At 39.0% G+C, this 21,039-nt stretch overlaps 1 protein-coding gene across 8 annotated transcripts in view; it reads left to right on the forward strand.

Annotated features, from left to right (window-relative positions):
• SRGAP1 (SLIT-ROBO Rho GTPase activating protein 1) overlaps positions 1-21,039 on the forward strand; it is a 280,779-nt gene that overhangs the window by 196,739 nt on the left and 63,001 nt on the right. For 7 of the 8 annotated variants that reach the window (XM_037007145.2, XM_037007149.2, XM_037007147.2 and 4 more), the window contains 2 exons: positions 14,726-14,947; positions 16,859-16,960. In XM_037007145.2, coding sequence (XP_036863040.2) covers positions 14,726-14,947; positions 16,859-16,960 — 324 coding nt within the window. The remainder of the gene's footprint in view (positions 1-14,725; positions 14,948-16,858; positions 16,961-21,039) is intronic. The other variant, XM_037007150.2, reaches the window with a different exon arrangement.

The following is a 21,039-nucleotide window of genomic DNA, read 5'->3' on the forward strand; positions in this document are numbered from 1 at the left end:
TCCCAACTCCTGGTTGAGTTCCAACAGTACAGATCTGGTCAAATTCGTTGTCTCACTGTATGCACATGCCAGCCTAGACATCTCCCTCCTCATTCCAGTGGCAAGTCCAGGAAACGGTGGGGTGGACGCAGCCACAACCGCAGCATCGCCTGGATCCCTGTGGAGGCTTTTTGATGATCATCCCCCGGCACAAGTCCTCCAGAAAGTGCTGATGCCGGAAGGTCCTCCTCATATCGTATCTTAGTTCATTTTCTGGGTATCCAAGCTAGGCCTTGATCTTCTGCATAGAAACAAACAGACCCTTTGCCCACACTTTGACATGCCCTCTATACCACTGTGCAGAACTCATTGGAGGTCAGCACACAGGGACTTCCTTTTTTTTTTCTTTTTATTAAGAGAAAGGAATATTATCAGAAAAGAGTACCTCCATAGCTGATCATCTCACACCCTTTAAGTGATCAGCATTAAGGATATTTAAAGCACGCGTTGATCTTTGATTTACCAATAGTTTTATCCTATCAAGGAGTAATCCCCCTTTTCTTTCTTTCTTTTTTTTTTTTAATTTTTAATCTACACTTAGATGAAGAATACTATGTTTACTATGCTCTCCCTAAATCAGGTCCCCCCTAACAACCACATTACGGTTACTGTCCATCAGCTTAGCAAAATGTTGTAGAGTCACTACTTGTCCTCTCTGTGTTGTGCAGCCCAACCTCCCCTTTCTCCCTCCCCCAATGCATGCTAATCTTAATACCCCCCTTCTTCATTCCCCCCCCTTATCCCTCCCTGCCCACCCATCCTCCCCAGTTCCTTTCCCTTTGGTACCTGTTAGTCCATTTTTGGGTTCTGTAATTCCGCTGCTGTTTTGTTCCTTCAGTTTTTCCTTTGTTCCTATACTCCTCAGATGAGTGAAATCATTTGGTATTTCTCTTTCTCCGATTGGCTTATTTCACTGAGCATAATACTCTCCAGCTCCATCCATGTTGCTGCAAATGGTTGGATTTTTCCACTTCTTATGGCTGCATAGTATTCCATTGTGTATATGTACCACATCTTCTTTATCCATTCATCTACCGATGGACATTTAGGTTGCTTCCAATTCTTGGCTATTGTAAATAGTGCTGCGATAAACATAGGGGTGCATCTGTCTTCCTCAAACTTGATTGCTGCGTTCTTAGGGTAAATTCCTAGGAGTGGAATTCCTGGGTCAAATGGTAGGTCTGTTTTGAGCATTTTGATGAACCTCCATACTGCTTTCCACAATGGTTGAACGAATTTACAGTCCCACCAGCAGTGTAGGAGGGTTCCCCTTTCTCCACAGCCTCGCCAACATTTGTTGTTGTTTGACTTTTGGATGGCAGCTATCCTTACTGCTGTGAGGTGATACCTCATTGTAGTTTTAATTTGCATTTCTCTGATAATTAGCGATGTGGAGCATCTTTTCATGTGTCTCTTGGCCATCTGTATTTCTTTTTTAGAGATCCGTCTGTTCAGTTCCTCTGCCCATTTTTTAATTGGGTTATTTGTTTTTTGTTTGTTGAGGCGTGTGAGCTCTTTATATATTCTGGAGGTCAAGCCTTTATCGGATCTGTCATTTTCAAATATATTCTCCCTTACTGTAGGGTTCCTTTTTGTTCTATTGATGGTGTCTTTCGCTGTACAGAAGCTTTTCAGCTTAATGTAGTCCCACTTGCTCATTTTTGCTGTGGTTTTCCTTGCCCGGGGAGAGATGTTCAAGAAGAGGTCACTCATGTTTATGTCTAAGAGGTTTTTGCCTATCTTTTTTTCCAAGAGTTTAATGGTTTCATGACTTACATTCAGGTCTTGATCCATTTTGAGTTTACCTTTGTATATGGGGTTAGACAATGGTCCAGTTTCATTCTCCTACATGTAGCTGTCCAGTTTTGCCAGCACCATCTGTTGAAGAGACTGTCATTTTGCCATTGTATGTCCATGGCTCCTTTATCAAATATTAATTGACCATATATGTTTGGGTTAATGTCTGGAGTCTCTAATCTGTTCCACTGGTCTGTGGCTGTGTTCTTGTGCCAGTACCAAATTGTCTTGATTACTATGGCTTTGTAGTAGAGCTTGAAGTTGGGGAGTGAGATCCCCCCTACTTTATTCTTCTTTTTCAGGATTGCTTTGGCTATTCGGGGTCTTTGGTGTTTCCATATGAATTTTTGAATTATTTGTTCCAATTCATTGAAGAATGTTGCTGGTAATTTGAGAGGGATTGCATCAAATCTGTATATTGCTTTGGGCAGGGTGGCCATGTTGACGATAGCATGGGATGAGTTTCCATTTATTAGTGTCCCCTTTAATTTCTCTTAAGAGTGACTTGTAGTTTTCACAGTATAAGTCTTTCACTTCTTTGGTTAGGTTTACTCCTAGGTATTTTATTCTTTTTGATGCAATGGTGAATGGAATTGTTTTCCTGATTTCTCTTTCTATTGATTCATTGTTAGTGTATAGGAAAGCTACAGATTTCTGTGTGTTAATTTTGTATCCTCCAACTTTGCTGTATTCCGATATCAGTTCTAGTACTTTTGGAATGGAGTCTTTAGGGTTTTTTATGTACAGTATCATATCATCTGCAAATAGTGACAGTTTAACTTCTTCTTTACCAATCTGGATTCCTTGTATTTCTTTGTTTTGTCTGATTGCCGTGCTAGAACCTCCAGTACTATGTTAAATAACAGTGGGGAGAGTGGGCATCCCTGTCTGGTTCCCGATCTCAGAGGAAATGCTTTCAGCTTCTCGCTGTTCAGTATAATGCTGGCTGTGGGTTTATCATATATGGCCTTTATTATGTTGAGGTACTTGCCCTCTATTCCCATTTTGCTGAGAGTTTTTATCATGAATGGATGTTGAATTTTGTCAAATGCTTTTTCAGCATCTATGGAGATGATCATGTGGTTTTTGTCTTTCTTTTTGTTGATGTGGTGGATGATGTTGATGGATTTTCGAATGTTGTACCATCCTTGCATCCCTGGGATGAACCCCACTTGGTCATGGTGTATGATCCTTTTGGTATACTGTTGAATTCTGTGTGCTAATATTTTATTGAGTATTTTTGCATCTACATTCATCAGGGATATTGGTCTGTAATTTTCTTTTTTGGTGGGGTCTTTGCCTGGTTTTGGTATTAGGGTGATGTTAGCTTCATAGAATGAGTTTGGGAGTATTCCCTCTTCTTCTATTTTTTGGAACACTTTAAGGAGAATGGGTGTTATGTCTTCTCTGTGTGTCTAATAAAATTCCGAGGTAAATCCGTCCGGCCCCGGGGTTTTCTTCTTGGGTAGTTTTTTGATTACCGTTTCAATTTCTTTGCTCGTAATTGGTTTGTTTAATTTTTGTGTTTCTTCCTTGGTCAGTCTTGGGAGGTTGTATTTTTCTAGGAAGTTGTCCATTTCTTCTAGGTTTTCCAGCTTGTTGGCATATAGGTTTTCATAGTAGTCTTTAATAATTCTTTGTATTTCTGTGGAATCTGTCATGATTTTTCCATTCTCATTTCTGATTATGTTGATTTGTGTTGATTCTCTTTTTCTCTTAATACGTTGGGCTAGAGGCTTATCTATTTTGTTTATTTTCTCAAAGAACCAGCTCTTGGTTTTGTTGATTTTTGCTATTGTTTTATTCTTCTCAATTTTGTTTATTTCTTCTCTGATCTTTATTATGTCCCTCCTTCTGCTGACTTTAGGCCTCATTTGTTCTTCTTTTTCCAGTTTTGATAATTGTGATGTTAGACTATTCATTTGGGATTGTTCTTCCTTCTTCAAGTGTGCCTGGATTGCTATATACTTTCCTCTTAAGACTGCCTTCGCTGCGTCCCACAGAAGTTGGCGCTTAGTGTTGTTGTTGTCATTTGTTTCTATATATTCCTTGATCTCTATTTTGATTTGTTCATTGATCCATTGATTATTTAGTAGCATGTTGTTAAGCCTCCATGTGTTTGTGAGCCTTTTTATTTTCTTTGTAGAATTTATTTCTACTTTTATACCTTTGTGGTCTGAAAAATTGGTGTGTAGAATTTCAATATTTTGGAGTTTACTGAGGCTCTTTTTGTGAGCTAGTATGTGGTCTATTCTGGAGAATGTTCCATGTGCACTTGAGAAAAATGTATATCCTGTTGCTTTTGGATGTAAAGTTCTATAGATGTCTATTAGGTCCATCTGTTCTAGTGTGTTGTTCAGTGCCTATGTGTCCTTACTTATTTTCTGCCCAGTGGATCTATCCTTTGGGGTGAGTGGTATGTTGAAGTCTCCTAAAATGAATGCATTGCAGTCTATTTCCCTCTTTAGTTCTGTTAGTATTTGCTTCACATATGCTGGTGCTCCTGTATTGGGTGCATATATATTTAGAATGGTTATATCCTCTTGTTGGACTGAGCCCTTTATCATTATGTAGTATCCTTCTTTATCTCTTGTTACTTTCTTTGTTTTGAAGTCTATTTTGTCTAATATTAGTACTGCAACCCCTGCTTTCTTCTCACTGTTGTTTGCCTGAAATATGTTTTTCCATCCCTTGACTTTTAGTCTATGCTTATCTTTGGGTTTAAGGTGAGTTTCTTGTAAGCAGCATATAGATGGGTCTTGTTTTTTTATCCATTCTATTACTCTATGTCTTTTGATTGGTGCATTAAGTCCATTTACATTTAGGGTGAGTATTGAGAGATATGTACTTATTGCCACTGCAGGCTGTAGATTCGTGGTTCCCAAAGGTTCAAGGTCAGCTTCTTTAGTATCTTACTGCCTAACTTAGCTCACTTATTGAGCTGTTATATACACTGTCTGGAGATTTTTTTCTTCTCTCCCTTCTTATTCCTCCTCCTCCATTCTTCATATGTTGTGTGTTTTGTTCTGTGCTCTTTTTAGGGGTGCTCCCATCTAGAGCAGTCCCTGTGGGATGCCCTGTAGAGGTGGTTTGTGGGAAGCAAATTCCCTCAGCTTTTGCTTGTCTAGGAATTGTTTAATCCCGCCATCATATTTAAATGATAGTCGTGCTGGATATAGTATCCTTGGTTCAAGGCCCTTCTGTTTCATTGCATTAAGTATATCATGCCATTCTCTTCTGGCCTGTAGGGTTTCTGTCGAGAAGTCTGATGTTAGCCTGATGGGTTTTCCTTTATAGGTGACCTTTTTCTCTCTAGCTGCCTTTAAAACTCTTTCCTTGTCCTTGATCCTTGCCATTTTAATTACTATGTGTCTTGGTGTTGTCCTCCTTGGATCCTTTCTGTTGGGGGTTCTGTGTAATTCAATGGTCTGTTCGATTATTTCCTCCCCCAGTTTGGGGAAGTTTTCAGCAATTATTTCTTCAAAGAGACTTTCTATCTCTTTTCCTCTTTCTTCTTCTTCTGGTATCCCTATAATACGAATGTTATTCCTTTTGGCTTGGTCACATAGTTCTCTTAGTGTTGTTTTATTCCTGGAGATCCTTTTATCTCTCTCTATGTCAGCTTGTATACCTTCCTGTTCTCTGGCTTCTATTCCTTCAATGGCCTCTTGTATCTTATCCATTCTGCTTATAAATCCTTCCAGGGATTGTTTCACTTCTGTGATCTTCCTGATATCTGTGATCTCCCTCCGGACTTCATCCCACTGCTCTTGCATTTTTCTCTGCATCTCATCCCATTGCTCTTGCATTTTTCTCTGCATCTCTGTCAGCATGTTCATGATTTTTATTTTGAATTCTTTTTCAGGAGGACTGGTTAGGTCTGTCTCCTTCTCAGGTGTTGTCTCTGTGATCTTTGTCTGCCTGTAGTTTTGCCTTTTCATGGTGATAGAGATAGTTTGCAGAGCTGGTACAAGTGACCGCTGGAAGAGCTTCCCTTCTTGTTGGTTTGTGGCCTTCCTCTCCTGGGAGAATAGCGACCTCTAGTGGCTTGTGCTCGGCAGCTGTGTACAGACAGGGCTTCTTCCTGCCTGGTTGCTATGGGGTTTATCTCCGCTGTTGCTGTGGGCTTGGCCTGTCTGGGGCCGCTCCTCCAAAATGGTGGAGCCCCATTGGAGGGGGAGCGGCCGGGAGGCTATTTATCTCCGTAAGGGGCGTCTGTACTCCCTGCTGCCCAGGGTGTTAGTGTGCACAGAGATCCCCAGATTCCCTGCCTCTGGTCTAAGTGACCTGTCCTGCCCCTTTAAGACTTCCAAAAAGCACTCCCCAAACCAAAACAACAACAGCAACAATGAGAGAGGGAATAGAAAAAAAAAAAAAAAAAGGAAAAAACACGCGATATTTTTTGTCCTCAGGCGCCGGTCCCAGGCACCCGCTCACTGGTCCTGCTGCCCTGCCTCCCTAGCACCAGGGTCCCTGTCCCTTCACGGCTTCCAAAATGCACCCGCCTACTGGTCCCGCAGGGAAAAACGCACGATATTCTTTGTCCTCAGGCACCCGCTCACCAGTTCCACCGCCCTGCCTCCCTAGCACCGGGGTCCCTGTCCCTTTAAGGCTTCCAAAAAGCACTCACCAAAAAGAGAAAAAAAAAAAAAATGGAAAAATGCGTGATTACCTCCGTCCTCAGGCGCCGGTCTCAGGCACCCCCCCTCCGGTCCCGCATGGAAAAACGCTGGGTATTCTTTGTCCTCAGGCGCCGGTCCCAGGCACCCGCTCACCGGTCCCGCCACCCTGCCTCCCTAGCAACGGGGTCCCTGTCCCTTTAAGGCTTACAAAAAGCATTCGCCAAAAAAAAAAAAAAAATCTGCTCCGGTTTCTTTCCACCCACCCCGAGTCAGGGGGAGGGGCGCTTGGGTCCCGCCAGGCCGGGCCTTGTATCTTAACCCCCTTCGCAAGGCGCTGGGTTCTTGCAGGTGTGGATGTGGTCTGGATGTTGTCCTGTGTCCTGTGGTCTCTATTTTAGGAAGATTTTTCTTTGTTATATTTTCATAGCTCTATGTGTTTTTGGGAGGAGATTTCCACTGCTCTACTCACGCCGCCATCCTGGCTCCGCCCTGCATTGCATTTTTGTATGTGAAATGACATGGAAGATACTTAATGTATCTTGAATAAATCAAAGCATTATGAATAATCAGTCAAGCTTTTATATACACTTCAATTTTCCCTTGGTTTCTATTCATGTCAATATCTGTCTCTTATGGACTTTCTATGATAGACCATGATGTGTGGATCTATTTATTGATATTTTTTTTAAAGGCATATAAATTTTCTTTGAAATTTTTAGTTTAAAAACTAATCTTTTACTATTCTTGAACCAGTTCATGTACATTGTAAAAAAAAAAACAGAAAATACTACAAACAAAAATAAAGTGATCACATTCTTAACATCTAAGATCATCACTGTTAAAATGTAGATGTTTTTTTATATTTTTATACCAGAAGAGTATGAAGTTACATTTTGCATACTGCGTTTTAACCAACTTTTTTGAATTATTGATCTCCATCATGCCATTTCAGAAAATTTTTATCTCATCCAATGCCCAGATCATATTCCTATTTATGACCCCCAAAAATGTTTCACAGCTGATATGTCTAGACGAGGCCTAATTTAGGATCACACATTGTATCTGGGTGACATGTCCCTCTAGTCTTTTTTTATGTAGCAAAATGCCTGTTGAAGAGACATAGACAATTGTTCCTCAGAACATCTCAGCGTCTGGATTTCTCTCATTCATTATTCACGGTGGTGTCATTTGGCTTGTTTTTGTATCCCCTCTGTTTCATGCAAAGCAAATATTTTATAAAGGCTGAATGAATTCACTTTGCAACAGAATACACCATAGGTGGTGGTGTTCATCTTGTGTAGTTATGTAACAACATCTGTGTAACCCACCAACAGTGAAGTGATCCGTGGCCTAGGATGGTGTAACTTATTGATTACTCCATCATATGGTAAAGTTTTTCCCCTTTGAAATAAACAAGGGTATTCTAAAAACTCTTGAATTTGGATCTTACACAATTGGTAATCTGCTGATTGGGAACTCAGTAATGTCTTAGCTATAGTTCATCTTTCGTCAGCAAAATACTTTCTTAGAGTACAAATTTGTAGTGCAAATTAAAGAGGAATAACAATTTCAAAATATTTTCAAGCACTTTACACGAAACAGTTTACATATATACCATTGACACCCAATTTAATGGGATCTTCTTTTGTTGATTACTACAGGTCTAAAAACTTAAATAATTGAACACTTCAATAGACTATTTCAAGTCTTTTCTATTGTATGTGGAGATGATGTAATTTTTTAAAATTTAATAGCAGTTTTTATCTATTTTCTGTAAACTTTAGCTTTACCTATCAATGTTAATCTGAATTAGTAATGTGCCCTCTATGTTTTTCTCTCTCCTTCTCCCTCCCTCTCCCTGCTCCTCTCACTGATAAGTTATTTCTAAATAATAGTTACTGGTCTTTAATGGAATTTATTTTTAGCAAATCTTAAATTCATCATTGTATCTTGTGAGCAATGAATTAATTTTATGATGACTTATACTCTTGTAAACACTTTTATAAACTTAGTAAATAAACTTCTCCATCAAGTCCAAGTTAAAAATACTAGATATCTGACCTCTAAAGCTTATTGATACTGAAAGTGATATAATGAAGAAAATGATGGCTCAATTGTTAACCAAATATTTACTCTCTTACATCAGCTGGAAATAACTGAAGATAGCATACTGAACAAGGTTTAGACATTTTGGGGTACTCCAGATACTAAGTTATCTCTAGGGAGAAGGGAAAGGGTGGTGATTTGGGAAGGGGAACTTGGGGGACTTCTGAAGTACCTACAATATGTTATTTAAAAGGGGCATATATGTTTCACACTTCTCTATAAGTATAGCATATTTTATATTTAAAAAGAGAAAAAGCAGATTTATAAAAAGTATACAAGCATGCCTTAAATATTTTTAACAGAGCATTCCAATATACTTGCACTTGCCAGTCTTTCAATATTATGATTTATCTTTTTGTATGGAGTTCTGAGTAGTCTTCTTTTGCACAAAGCATATCCACTGAGTATAATCAATGTTTGTATTTTTGAAATTTTTAATGTAGAAGAAAATAGATTCTGTTATTCACAATGTTTTCACAGTGTTGCACTTGATACAACTTTTCCTAATTCGATGTGAGTTTTGTTTAGTCTTAAGTCTTTCCACCAATTCCTTTCACACTTACTTTATCTGTTTATTTAATACTTATTATAGTAGCTATAAGTGGCACAAATATTTTACGGTTGACTCTTGGAAGCATATAGAATTATTGAAGCAGAAACACACAGGTGTATTAGAGAGTGGCTGCTAGCGTGTTCACAGTACCCTTGGCATTAGTCACTATGCTTTGGAGCACAGATAGACAGACTTTCTGAAAGGGGCAGATAGTAAATATTTTAGGGTTTATAAGCCATATGGTCTCTGTCACAACTACTCAACTCTTAGAGCAAAAGCAGCAATAGAATTGTAAGCAAATGGGTGTAGTTGTGTCACAACCAAACTTTATTTACCAAATCAGGCCACAGGCTAGATGTGGCCCATAGGCCACTGCTTTATAGAATGAACTGAGAGCTAATCCAGAGTGTTGCTTCAGCAGAGCGCTGGTAAGATGGCTTCTCTTCTGTCTCTGAAGAAAACCCTGAATAATCTGAGCTTGTAGAGTAATGATCGCTTCACTTAGAAACAGGTGGGAAGGGGAATATAGCATTAGTTTCACAACAAACAAGGATTTGTGTTAGGTCATTCTAAAAATAAATATGAATTTTAAGAAATATTTGCAAATATTGGTCAAAGGAAATATAATTGGTTTGGGAAAATAAAGATATAATTATAGGGGGAAATAGACTGTAGTTTTGTAAATAATAGGTTTCACACCTCTGACCATTAATGTCCCCAACATTAAGTGGGAAAGAGACTGTAAGCTGTCTGTTAGAATTAGAATGTCTTACAACCAGAAGGAAAACCTTGCAGGCAGGAAATATCTGTAATTCAGTGCTGCAGTTTTCAAGTGATTATGATTTGCTAAGAGAAAAGAGGGAAGCGTACCAATCTTTACTGCTGGGAATCCTTGATCTGTAATCACAATTCTTAAACAACTGGTTTTAAGGTTGTATAACTGGTAATGTAGCTTCTTTCCATCCAGTTCCACACCTACTCACCCTCAAAAGGCACTCCAAGGAACACTGTTCTCAACAGGAAAATTCTTTTGATGCTTTGTCCTAGAGCACCTCCCCAGTAATAATGAAGTATTTTTCTTTCTTGAAATACACTTTCACAGCCTCCAATTACTCCCTGTAAAAATATGTAGGTCACATTGGATCTTGAAGAATAAATCTTTGTACTGTTGTAGAATATTGCCATAGAATAATCCCCTATTCCAGGGGATTTTCTTGATTGTGGCATCTGTCGCGTGCTTTATTAGCCATTTATACAAATGAGATTGAAATTAGATTACATCATACACTGCATGCCATGTTAGCATTTCTAAATAATCAGTTGTCCTAAAGCTTTTGGCCTTACCCTTTTGGCTCTAGGGACATGTGTTTAATTAAAAAGTATCTTATTTGGAGTTCAGAGTTTTCTTAATTAGTTTGACTTTCCCCCATTGTCTAGAACACTCTTTCTTGCATAGCTTAATAATTGCATTAAGATTTAGCCAAGAAAACCTGCCAAACTGTAATATTGTAGTTCCCATTAGGTCCCAGGTCTTACTAGGAAGACTGTAGAGAGATCACGTTTAATGGGTTAGGATAGTGTAGTTCTCATGCAAACTGATTTATGTGTGTTTTTATCCTTTTGTGACAGAAAGGGTATTTAAATAAATGATTTGGATGAGTGAAGTAGATAACTTAAAGCCCCTGCCCTAGAGATGCCTTGGTCCTTTGTTAAGGAAACTGCACTGACCTTGCATCCACCTGCTGTGCAGGCTGCTCCTTCTCAGCCTCCAGTCTTCGCTTTTCCTTCTTGGCTGGACGGCTGACTGTTGGAACGCACCCAAGACATGATCCTTGGCTTTCTATCTCTTGGTCCCTTGCCTTAAATACTAATTGATGGTCCTAGATCTTTATCCCTAGCCTTGATCGTCTTCCTGGGCTTCAGATGTATGTATCCAACTGCCTCCTGGACATTTCTAACCATATTTAATAGGCATCTTGGACATGTCAAACACTCATAACAACTTGTTATATCCATTTCATCCTCCTCCTCCTTCTCCAGACACATAACAACTTTTTCTTATCCATATTCTACACTTACTTCAGAAGATGGCACCACTTCCTGCCCAGTTGCATAAGCCAAAAGCTCAACTCTCCCATTCCCTACATGTAAACGCACCAGGAAATCCTGTAACCTCTGCCCCCTGAATGTCTAAATTGTACTATTTCTCATTACCTGCACTCTGTCTCCTAGACAAAGCCTCTTCACTTCTTGCCCACACTTAGCTTCCTAGGATGTCTCCCAGCTTCTACTAAGACCTTCCAATCAGTAATCCATTCTCTTACCAGCCAAAGTATTAAAAAAAAAAAAAAAGATTAACTGGACCTTTCCATCCTAATTTAAAACCCCACAAAGGCCTCCCATTGTCCTTAGAATAAAATCCAAATGGCTCACCAAGACCCCCACTCAGTGTCATCTCCTGCAACTTTCCCCTCAGTCACTGTGCTTCAGGACATTGGCCTTTCCGTTCCCCGGACCCACTAAGTTTGTTCTTTCCTGGGCCTTTCTACTTTTTGTCTAAAACACTTTCTTCTAGAGTTTTGCAAGACTGATTGCTTTTCATTCATGCTGCACCCAGCTCCTTTATAGAAAAGAGCAACATCCTTTCCCTAAATACTCCCTATTCTTCTATCTTCTCCATAGTATTTAAGACCTGACCTGAGCTCATTTGGGCTTGCTTTACTTACTCTCTCCTCTCTTGTGACTTGATTCAGGGTACTACAGAGATTTGGCCTGGGGGAAAAAATGAGTCCAGTAGCAGGTCCTCTGAAGATGATTGCCCATGTGGGTGACAACTATATTAGGCAACAAATGATTATTCAGCCTATTTATTGGCTCACGTATATGCAACCTCAGTTCTCCTGTGTATCCATTCCTGTCATGCAGATGTACCATTTTGATTTTGTCCTTGCTCAAGAGAAACTCAGGACAACTTGCTGAATCCTTGGCTACAGTTGTTTAAGCATCAGCAAGAATTAAATTGTCAGCTCTTTGTAGTCCATAAGTAGCCCAGACATGAAAGAAGGTATGTACAAGTTGCCTGTGGAAGTTTGGACTTCTATTCTAGTTCAGTCCTATTAGATACCTGTCTCTCACAATTTGTGGATCTTAGGGTGAAGTACGGAATAGCTAGAGAGGAAAACAGTGAAGGACAAGATACTTATTCAGAATAAATCAACTTTATTCATTGATATCTAATGTAAAAGCTGTGAACTCAACCTATTTCTTGTCTTTTGGAAGCAACCCATATGGTCATGTGAAAACTCCTTCTGCAGTTCAGTTTGCTTGGGTTGCACTGTTCTCCAGAAAGACTCCGAAGAAGGGGTAGACCTAGTCTTTACCCAATATCCATGGCTTTGAAATGATCAAAGTCAAGCTTACTAAAATAAAAGTCAGAGGTAGGACCCAAGACAAAAGGTCATGGAAGCCTCTCAGACAGAGGCAGGAGTGAGGAAGTTAAGGTAGAACACTTCTGCAGAAGAGTGCTTTCCCTCTGCATTCTTATGACAACTGCCTAATTCTGGAGTCACATAGGAGCTTGGGGCTGCCCTGCGAATGCCATTGGCTATTACAGTTCTGGAAAAATGTTTGTAGGACTTGCTGTCCGTGGCGTTCCATTATGGGAACTCTCATCTAGGACCATACTTCTGCCCCACTAGGGCTTCTCATCTCATGGAGTTTATGTAAGAAACAAAAAATCAGTATCTTCCTGAACAGCTATGGTCCAGTTACACCTGACAAGGTACCCACCGAGTATACTGCAGCTGACCTCTCAGCCTTTAAGTCAAGATGGAAGTATTTGCATGGTCCTCTATACATGGATTTCATCATCATTTTTTATGCTGTTTGCAACCCTTTTGCCTAAGGAACTTAACCTACTTTGGTGATTTAGACTAACACCTGGTGGAATCTATCTTGGCAGCTCTTGGTATTCAAAAAAACACTTTTCTGCTCCCAACAGTCTTTTCTGCCCCAGTTTTAATCCATAATTTAATCTATAATTTTTATGTATCTATTATATATCTAGAATTATTCATCTGTGAGAACAACACTGTTTTGTTTTCATGAAATATTTTATTGGTTTCTTATGTATTTTCATCATGAAATGCACTTGGGTTATAACTCAACTTTATGCAGAAGCTGGCTTTCCATATCATCATTAATAATCAATAAGCTCTATAGAATTATTATAGACTTTTTAAACTAAGTATCTTGAATCTTAACATATCCAGTGTCATTTTAGCTCCTAGTTTAGAAAAAAGGTGATTCTGTGACTGGCCTTGCTGTCTCAGGAGACCACTGTAGGGGTCCAAAAGGAAATTGTCCATCAAAGCTCGTCACAGAAACCTCCTAAATATACGTCAAATAAATGCACCCAATGTCCAGAATACACCTCCAGAGGCCCCTGGATTGGTTAAGGCCCGGGCATGCTTCTCTCCAACCTATCAAGAAACCACAGTGAAATCAGGGGGCTCTTACCTAAAGTCAGGGGCATTCAGACCTACCAAGTCTGCCTGGCTGAACTGGGTGTGGAAAAACATGCATTGCTACTTGCATACCCTTGACGTTTACTCCCCAAAGAAGCCATGATCAGAAATTTGAGGAGTGGACTCTTCGAGTCTGGGAATAATGACAACCTGTCGTGTGTTTCCAGAGCTCTAACTCAGCCATGTAGTTGGGGTTGGATTTCTTTTTCTTCTTCTTTTTCCTTCATTCTTCCTTCCTTCCTTTCTCTTTTAAGTTGAAAAGATACAGTTTTTATAGGGGGAAAAGGTGAAGCTTTCCTCTGGGCTGTTTCTTTCCTCTCAATATCAGTTTTCTGGTAAGTTCCCTGGGGATCAGTATCCCATTGGGATAAAGCAGCTCGTCTCATTGCTCCATTATAATTGTGCTGACTCTGTCTTGTTTCAGAATAGTGGGGTGTTTTGAAGCCCTGGTACATCTCAAAGATATGAGACCATTTCCTTTAGAGATTTGTGTTTTCATAAAATGAAGTGTTATTGAAAGAACAGTTTTCCAGTCCCTCTGACATGTATAAAACTGCTGCACAGAATCTTTATGGATTTTAAGGACCAAGAGGAATAAAAGAGTTTGCTCATCTGAAACTGTAATTTTTTTAATTAGCTGAAATTTACTCTGTATTGGAGTACAGCTGATTCCACTGAAAACATATTAATGATGAACCCAATTACTGCAGTTCACAATTGTATTTTGCTTGTATTTGTAATTGTGATGTGTCTTGAGTTGTAAAAATTCTTTATATATTCCAGATATAAATTCCTTGTCAGACACATGATTTGAAAAGGTTTTTCCCATTCTGTGGGTGTTCCTTTGTCTTGATAGTGCCCTTCGAAGCACAAAAGTCTTCAAATGTCATGAAATCCAATTTATATTTTCTTTTGTTGCTTGTGCATTTGATGGCCGTATCCGGGAGACCAATGCTTAATGATGGTCATGAAGGTTTACTCCTCTGTTTTCTTCTAAGAATTCCTTAGTTACACCTGTCACATTTAGGTCTTTGATCCATTTTGAGTTAATTGTTGTAATGCTGTTCTTTTTTTTTTTTAAGTGCTGTGATCTTGGCTACCATGCAAGTCTGAATAGAGCCCTAAGAACATATCTCTCTGCGGAGTATAACCTTGAAACCTCCAGACACGAAGGCTTAGACATTATAGAGAATGCAGTTGACAATCTGGAGCCCAGGAATGATAAGCAGAGATTCATGGAGATGTACCCTACAGCATTCTGTCCACCAATGAAGTTTGAGTTTCAGTCTCACATGGGTGATGAGGTCAGTAATTGAATATTTTAAGTCTAATGAATTGTCTCTTTACTTACATTACTCTTCACCTGCTGTAACCCCAAAATTGTAAGAATTTCCAATTGTTTTCTCTCTCTGGACTTCACATGGGATTTTAGCATAGTGTTATGCTAAGATCAGCCATTACCCCCTCTTAAAGTAGGGGTCCAGCCCTCCAGTGCCTGCAGAGGCCATACAGATACAGGTGCAAATGCAGTTGTGTCTAAGTACTAAACTGGCACTAAAGACTGTCAGGACAGTTAGAGGTTTTTCTTCCATCTCAAGATATTCAAGTTTAAATTCAAAACAAAACATTTTGCTGGCTCAATAGAATCTATCTGAAGACTTCTTGTAATCCTAATTGAAAGAGATTGCCATAAAGAAAAATAATTGTAAATGGCTGGAAAATGGGAGAGGGGGAAAAAAAGGCAGAACATTGTTTTAAGACTCAACTTGTCTCCAAACTGGTAAAATGAGTATTAGAAATGATACATCTTAGGTTCTTTCTGTGAACTTAGCTTTCTTTCTTATTTTACCAAAGGGGCAAAAGACATTTAAACCATTTATGAGTTGTGGTGTATTTTATTGTCTGCAGATATGGGCAAACAAGAACCAATTAATGGAGTGCACTATATATAGCACTTGTCTTCCAGCTGTGCAAAACAATTGTCATCAATTAAAAACCCAATTCTAGCTTATTTTGGTGACAGTATATTTTTAAAATAGATGTAATTATAATGTCCATGGCAGAAGTCTTTAATGTCGTGATTTTTTCTGAAATACCTAGTATTGTGACTTATTGGGGTGTGTATGTCTGCTGTATTTCTAACCTAATTTTATTTTTGCTTGATTGGATAAAGTGAATTACTTGATCAGAAATGGTGAGCAAGTTTTAAGCCAATTGCACATGAATTTGACAGCTGAGTGGCTTATTCCACCCAGAGTTATTTCCAAAACCAAACGGTTTTTAATTTTTCTGTTTTGGATATGTTAAACATAGAATGATAAAATGTCACAGACAAGTGACACCAGTGGGATTTTGCTTTTGTTTAACTATTAGTATTTTCATAAAGTGAGTCTGCTGCCCCTTCTTTATGGCCAGTTCTTCCAGGGAGCAATAATCTCTGTGATGTTTTGAAAACTGTGAGAGTATTTCTATGACAAGATGAGAAGAAATTGTGTCTGGTGCAATTTTAATATAATTAAAAGGTTCTAATTTTAACCTTGCCCATAATTGAGACCATGGCCAAAATATTTTTCCATCTAAGTGACCTCTTCAAATTCGTGGTGGATCACATTATTTGGCTGACATTGGCCAGGGAAGCCACCATGGTTGGAAGATGCTAACAATAGTCACATTTTCTGAGTTTTTACTGTGTGCCAGGCAGTGCTGTAAGTATTTATGTACATTATCTAACTCCATTCCTTCAACTACCCTATGGCATAGGAACTCTTATTATCCCCATTTTACAGATAAGGAAGCTGAGGTTCAAGAACTTGCCACAGCCACCTGGCTGACTATAACCAGTAGGCTTTGCTGCCTGCCCTACTTTTGCCTGTGTGGCCCACTTGTCACTGTGTGCCTGACAGTCCTTAAGGATGCCATGAGGGTGTCAGCATCAGAGCTGTCTGCAGCTACTGCCCTGTTCTTCAAGCAATGCTTCCTGCAGTTGCTCTCTTGCCAGTCACACCCAGGCCAAGCAGCTGCATTCTGCTCTTGCCACTTACACAATAGATCTGTATTTAACACTGAAGGTTTGAGACGGCTGTTAAAAGTTAATATGTAATTGGAATCTTGAGGGAGCCAGTGTGATTCATGCAACATTTAAAGAGGAGAACCATGCCTCTGGGGGTTTGCTTGATGGCACTCTGTTCTAGTTGCAAGTTCTGATTCCTCCTCAGGTGTGTCAGGTCAGCGCTCAGCAGCCGGTCCAGCCAGAGCTCATGCTCAGGTACCAGCAACTGCAGTCACGACTGGCCACGCTCAAGATCGAGAATGAGGAGGTGAGCGTGCTTTCTGCCCCACAAGCAATCTGAATTCTAACATAACCTGGAAGACATTTTCACATGACCAAGGCATATTTAACATTCTAAATGCAGTCTTTTTATCATGCACTTTTGGACTCCTAAAATACTCTTTGTAGAGGATAAGTGGAAAGATTCTGTATTCTGTCTGGATTAATGCTTTACGAGGGAGGCACTACACACACATGTAAACACACCTTACTCCTTAAGTTTGAGATTCCGATTGAAAATTGTTCCCATAGTTTAACATATGTGTTAAGGAATATATGTTAGTGTGTAGAATGAAACTTTTGATTGATACTTTAATTCTAACTTCTGAAGATAATACTTTTTTTAATGCTTTTTTGGTACTTAATGTGGCATTACTGACATAATTAGCACAGAAGTCCTATTTCAAAGTAGAACTTGAATGAAAATAGGAAACTATTTCCTGGCTCAAGTGGATTCAAATGGATAGAACAAAAAATGTGAATTTTAAATATATATTGAGCCAGAAATCAGTCATACAGTTCAGCTGCCTGTTTCTGAAATTAATTTAATTGCATTTACATTCTCAAATAAAAATATGAACCACAGATTTTCTGTATCAGTCAAGGTTGTAATTTACAGAAATCCACGTCAAACTTACTCATGCTAAGAAGTTTACTTATTGGTCGGTGTTTGCTAGGCTCAGGCAGACTGGATCTGTGTTCAGCCAGTATTATCAGGAATCTCGCTCTTTTCATCACTTTGAAGGGATGCCTGCATGTGTATTGGTAGGACTTTTTAATCTGCATTTTGGGAGAACCAGGACTACTTGGTCCTTCAGCTCGCCCTCTCACCCGACCGTGCATCCCTGTCTCTGAAATAGGGTCCTTCTTAAGTCATGCACACCTCTGGAACAACCATTACATTCAGGAATGGGATTCTCTCTTTGGTCATCCTCAGTACTGGGCCCACTCACAGAGTTCTTTGATGGAACAACTCCAATAGAAATTTGTATTTCTGGAGACAATTCCCAAAAGGAAGGAATGTGAGACAGAAAAAAAAAATCAGTCATTCCCCTTGATAAAATGAATTATCAAAATTTACTTTAGTGCCCCCTTTAATTCATCCACTGGGATGATTTTTTCAAGCTATGTGAATGTGTATATATTTCTGTTCATAAGGGGTGATGTGTTTTTAGTCCAGTATACTTTGGTCAAAAACCACTGTGGCTTTTTGGCTTCTATTCTTTCTAGAAGAACGAATGAAACCACCCCTTATTCAAACAAATTTATTTAAGATGCAACCAGTGTGATTAAAACTTCAGTCTCTGTGTTAAGATCCACAAATGAGCCTTTCCAGTGGAATGCTTTCGCTTTCCTTGAAGTGTTTTAGATCTTAGGGTTTTGGGAGGCATCACAAAGCACCCAACTAATGCAACTTACCAGATCCTATTAGACCGACAGTTTTTATGTCTAGTGACTTTCTTTTTTTTTTTTTTATGCATATCCTCCTGCTGCTCTATTTGGAAACAGTCTCTAAACTCTAGGAAAATAATGTGTTATACACAAGGCCAAAAACTGGCAGCCCACCGACCTGTTTTGTTTGGCTTCCTCAGTTTGGCCTCTTAAAAAACGGGGAAGTCTGGCAACTCTGGCCCTGCCTGGCTTCATGAAGGGAAGAGCTGGAGTATTTGAGTTCCATTTTGTCATAGTCATTCAGCTCCCAATTTTCTTACATTGCACTAGTCCATTTACGTTACCTCTTTGGCCTGTACAGACTTTTGAGTTTTTGGCCCTTAACATATGCCCCTTTAGGCATAGTGTGGAAAAGCAGTGTCCTTATAAACTGATAGAGGCAGGCAGTGCTTTCTGAGGGTTGATTTTTTAAGAATTAACTGTAGAAATCAATCAGACTGTCCTGATGTTTCTTAGTAGCAAGACTAGCGGTTTATGATTTGCTGGATATAGAACCAAATTCCCTGTAGTTAAATGGGATCCCCAGTGTAAGGAGGAGTAAGGAGGATTTTTGGTTATCAGTGGATTTCCATAGATACAGGAGGAGGAAAAGAAGTTTTCATATATTTCAAGGTACCCTGGGACATTCTTGGTTTCCCAAAGCAGTTTGGTTATCACCCAGGTTTTCCTTGAGGATAAGTGGAAAGTAAAGCTGAAGTCAACACAAGAGAGCTTGAGAGTCCACTTAGTGAATTTTAATACTGTGGGTCAGTTCATTTCAGTACAATAAATATTTGTTAAACCACTTCTACATTCCACATATTTTTCCAGGTGTGGAAAGTACAGAAATGAATAAGTACAGTTAACATCTGTCTAGTGTGAGAGCCAGACTATAAAAAGTCATTTGTGAAATGTGAAAAGTAAGAGACATAACTTAGGAATAAATAGCAGCCGTTGCTTGTTTGGATCCTGTGTAGTACTTTCCTCTACCATAAATAAAGGATTTGCCTCAGATCTTCCACTGATAAAAGGACAGAAAGTTGACACATTGATCACAAACCAAATATACAAGTAAAGAAACATGTATAATTCTCTGCCTCTGCACAAATATATATACACTCATAAAGCCCAAAACTTACTGGAAAAAGTTCAATTAACTAAAAATAATTACGACTGCCTGTGGAAAACATCAAAGTTGGGAGCAAATTTCATCTAAGTTTACAAAAGTGTAGACAGTGCAGCTACATAGAACACGAACCTTTTCAAATCTTAAACAACTACAAATAATGGACACCATTTGAAACTGGAGGAGGCCTTCTTAGGAGGGAGTTTCCATGGTTAGAGCCCACAGGCTATGGATAAGTTTTGTTTCCTCTATGGCACTTCATTTTTTAAATTAATTGCTGTCATTTAAAAATGGAAGGTTTGAATAAAAATACTGATTTCTAGCTTCTAAAAATTAAAAAATCTGATCATATTAGATCTGTACTTCTGCAGGGTGTTAACTGGCAGGAGCTGAGTGATAGATGCTCCCTGTAGACACAGAATATGTGCTTCCTCTTTGCTATGCTCCCCACTCAACCCACTTGCCTCATTTTCATTACTTGCTTGGCCCTTGAAGATATTTGAGTTTGCAGCACCTGCCTTAGCACAAAGGGAAGAGACCAGTAGGCCATTTATGAAATGGCCTCAGTATACATGCAAGTAGTAACAGCTGAAAGTAAAGGTTTGATTAAATCTGTGGTTCATACACATTCCTGATGGATTGTGACATTTATTGTCACTTTACAACTTTATGGTGGCCTGTTAAACCGTTTAAAATGAGCTTTCAGTGTCATGATGCTGCAAACTTGCATCAGTGGTACCTCAGTCTTGTGATTCCAACTTGGAGTCAGCTAGTAAGCAAGTATCTATTAGTGTCCACAGTGTGTTGCCCTCATGGAATTAGAGCAGACCCTGCTGCCCACACAATTTTATTCCCAATTTTTGGTTTTCTTTTTCATACATAAAGTAAGAAAATGTTATTTTAAACATTAATAACCATTATTTTAAAGATAGTACTTTAAAAGCAACCTAAATCTAAATGATGAGTTATATCTTTTTCACTGTAAACATTTTCCAAACTCTTTCTGCTCTAATGTTGCAGTCTTGTCCATTTTCTTAAAGTTGACTTTTAACCTTGGTCATTTCTGATGCTCCATTCTTTCAAACCTAGTGTCTGAAGTAATTCCCCATAGATTGTATTTCCTTTCCTTAGAATTCCTCTTTCCTCCTTTTATCCCTATGCAGCTGAAGAAGAGGAGAATGAATTTGCATCACTCAAGCAATCATGCCTTTCATAATTTTAAGACAGCCTTAGTTCTAAGTAGTTTGCCCCATTTTGGACCATTTGTCCCAATATTTGGTCCAGAAAGATAGAATTTTCATAAGCATGTCACTTCTGCACTGTGACTAAAACCTTGCATGTGACACAGGTGTCTCTTTCAATTATAGTAGATTTATCCCCTGTAGGAAGTGAAAAACAGAGAAGCCTGTGATTCCTCAATTAATTTGTGGCAATGTTTAATGAACTGATAGCCCCATATAAATTTTTCCATTACCACTTAAAATCTTTTACCAACAGTTAACTTGGGAGGA

This window comes from Manis javanica, chromosome 10, assembly GCF_040802235.1.
Source record: "Manis javanica isolate MJ-LG chromosome 10, MJ_LKY, whole genome shotgun sequence".
In the NCBI taxonomy this organism is placed as follows: Eukaryota; Metazoa; Chordata; class Mammalia; order Pholidota; family Manidae; genus Manis; species Manis javanica.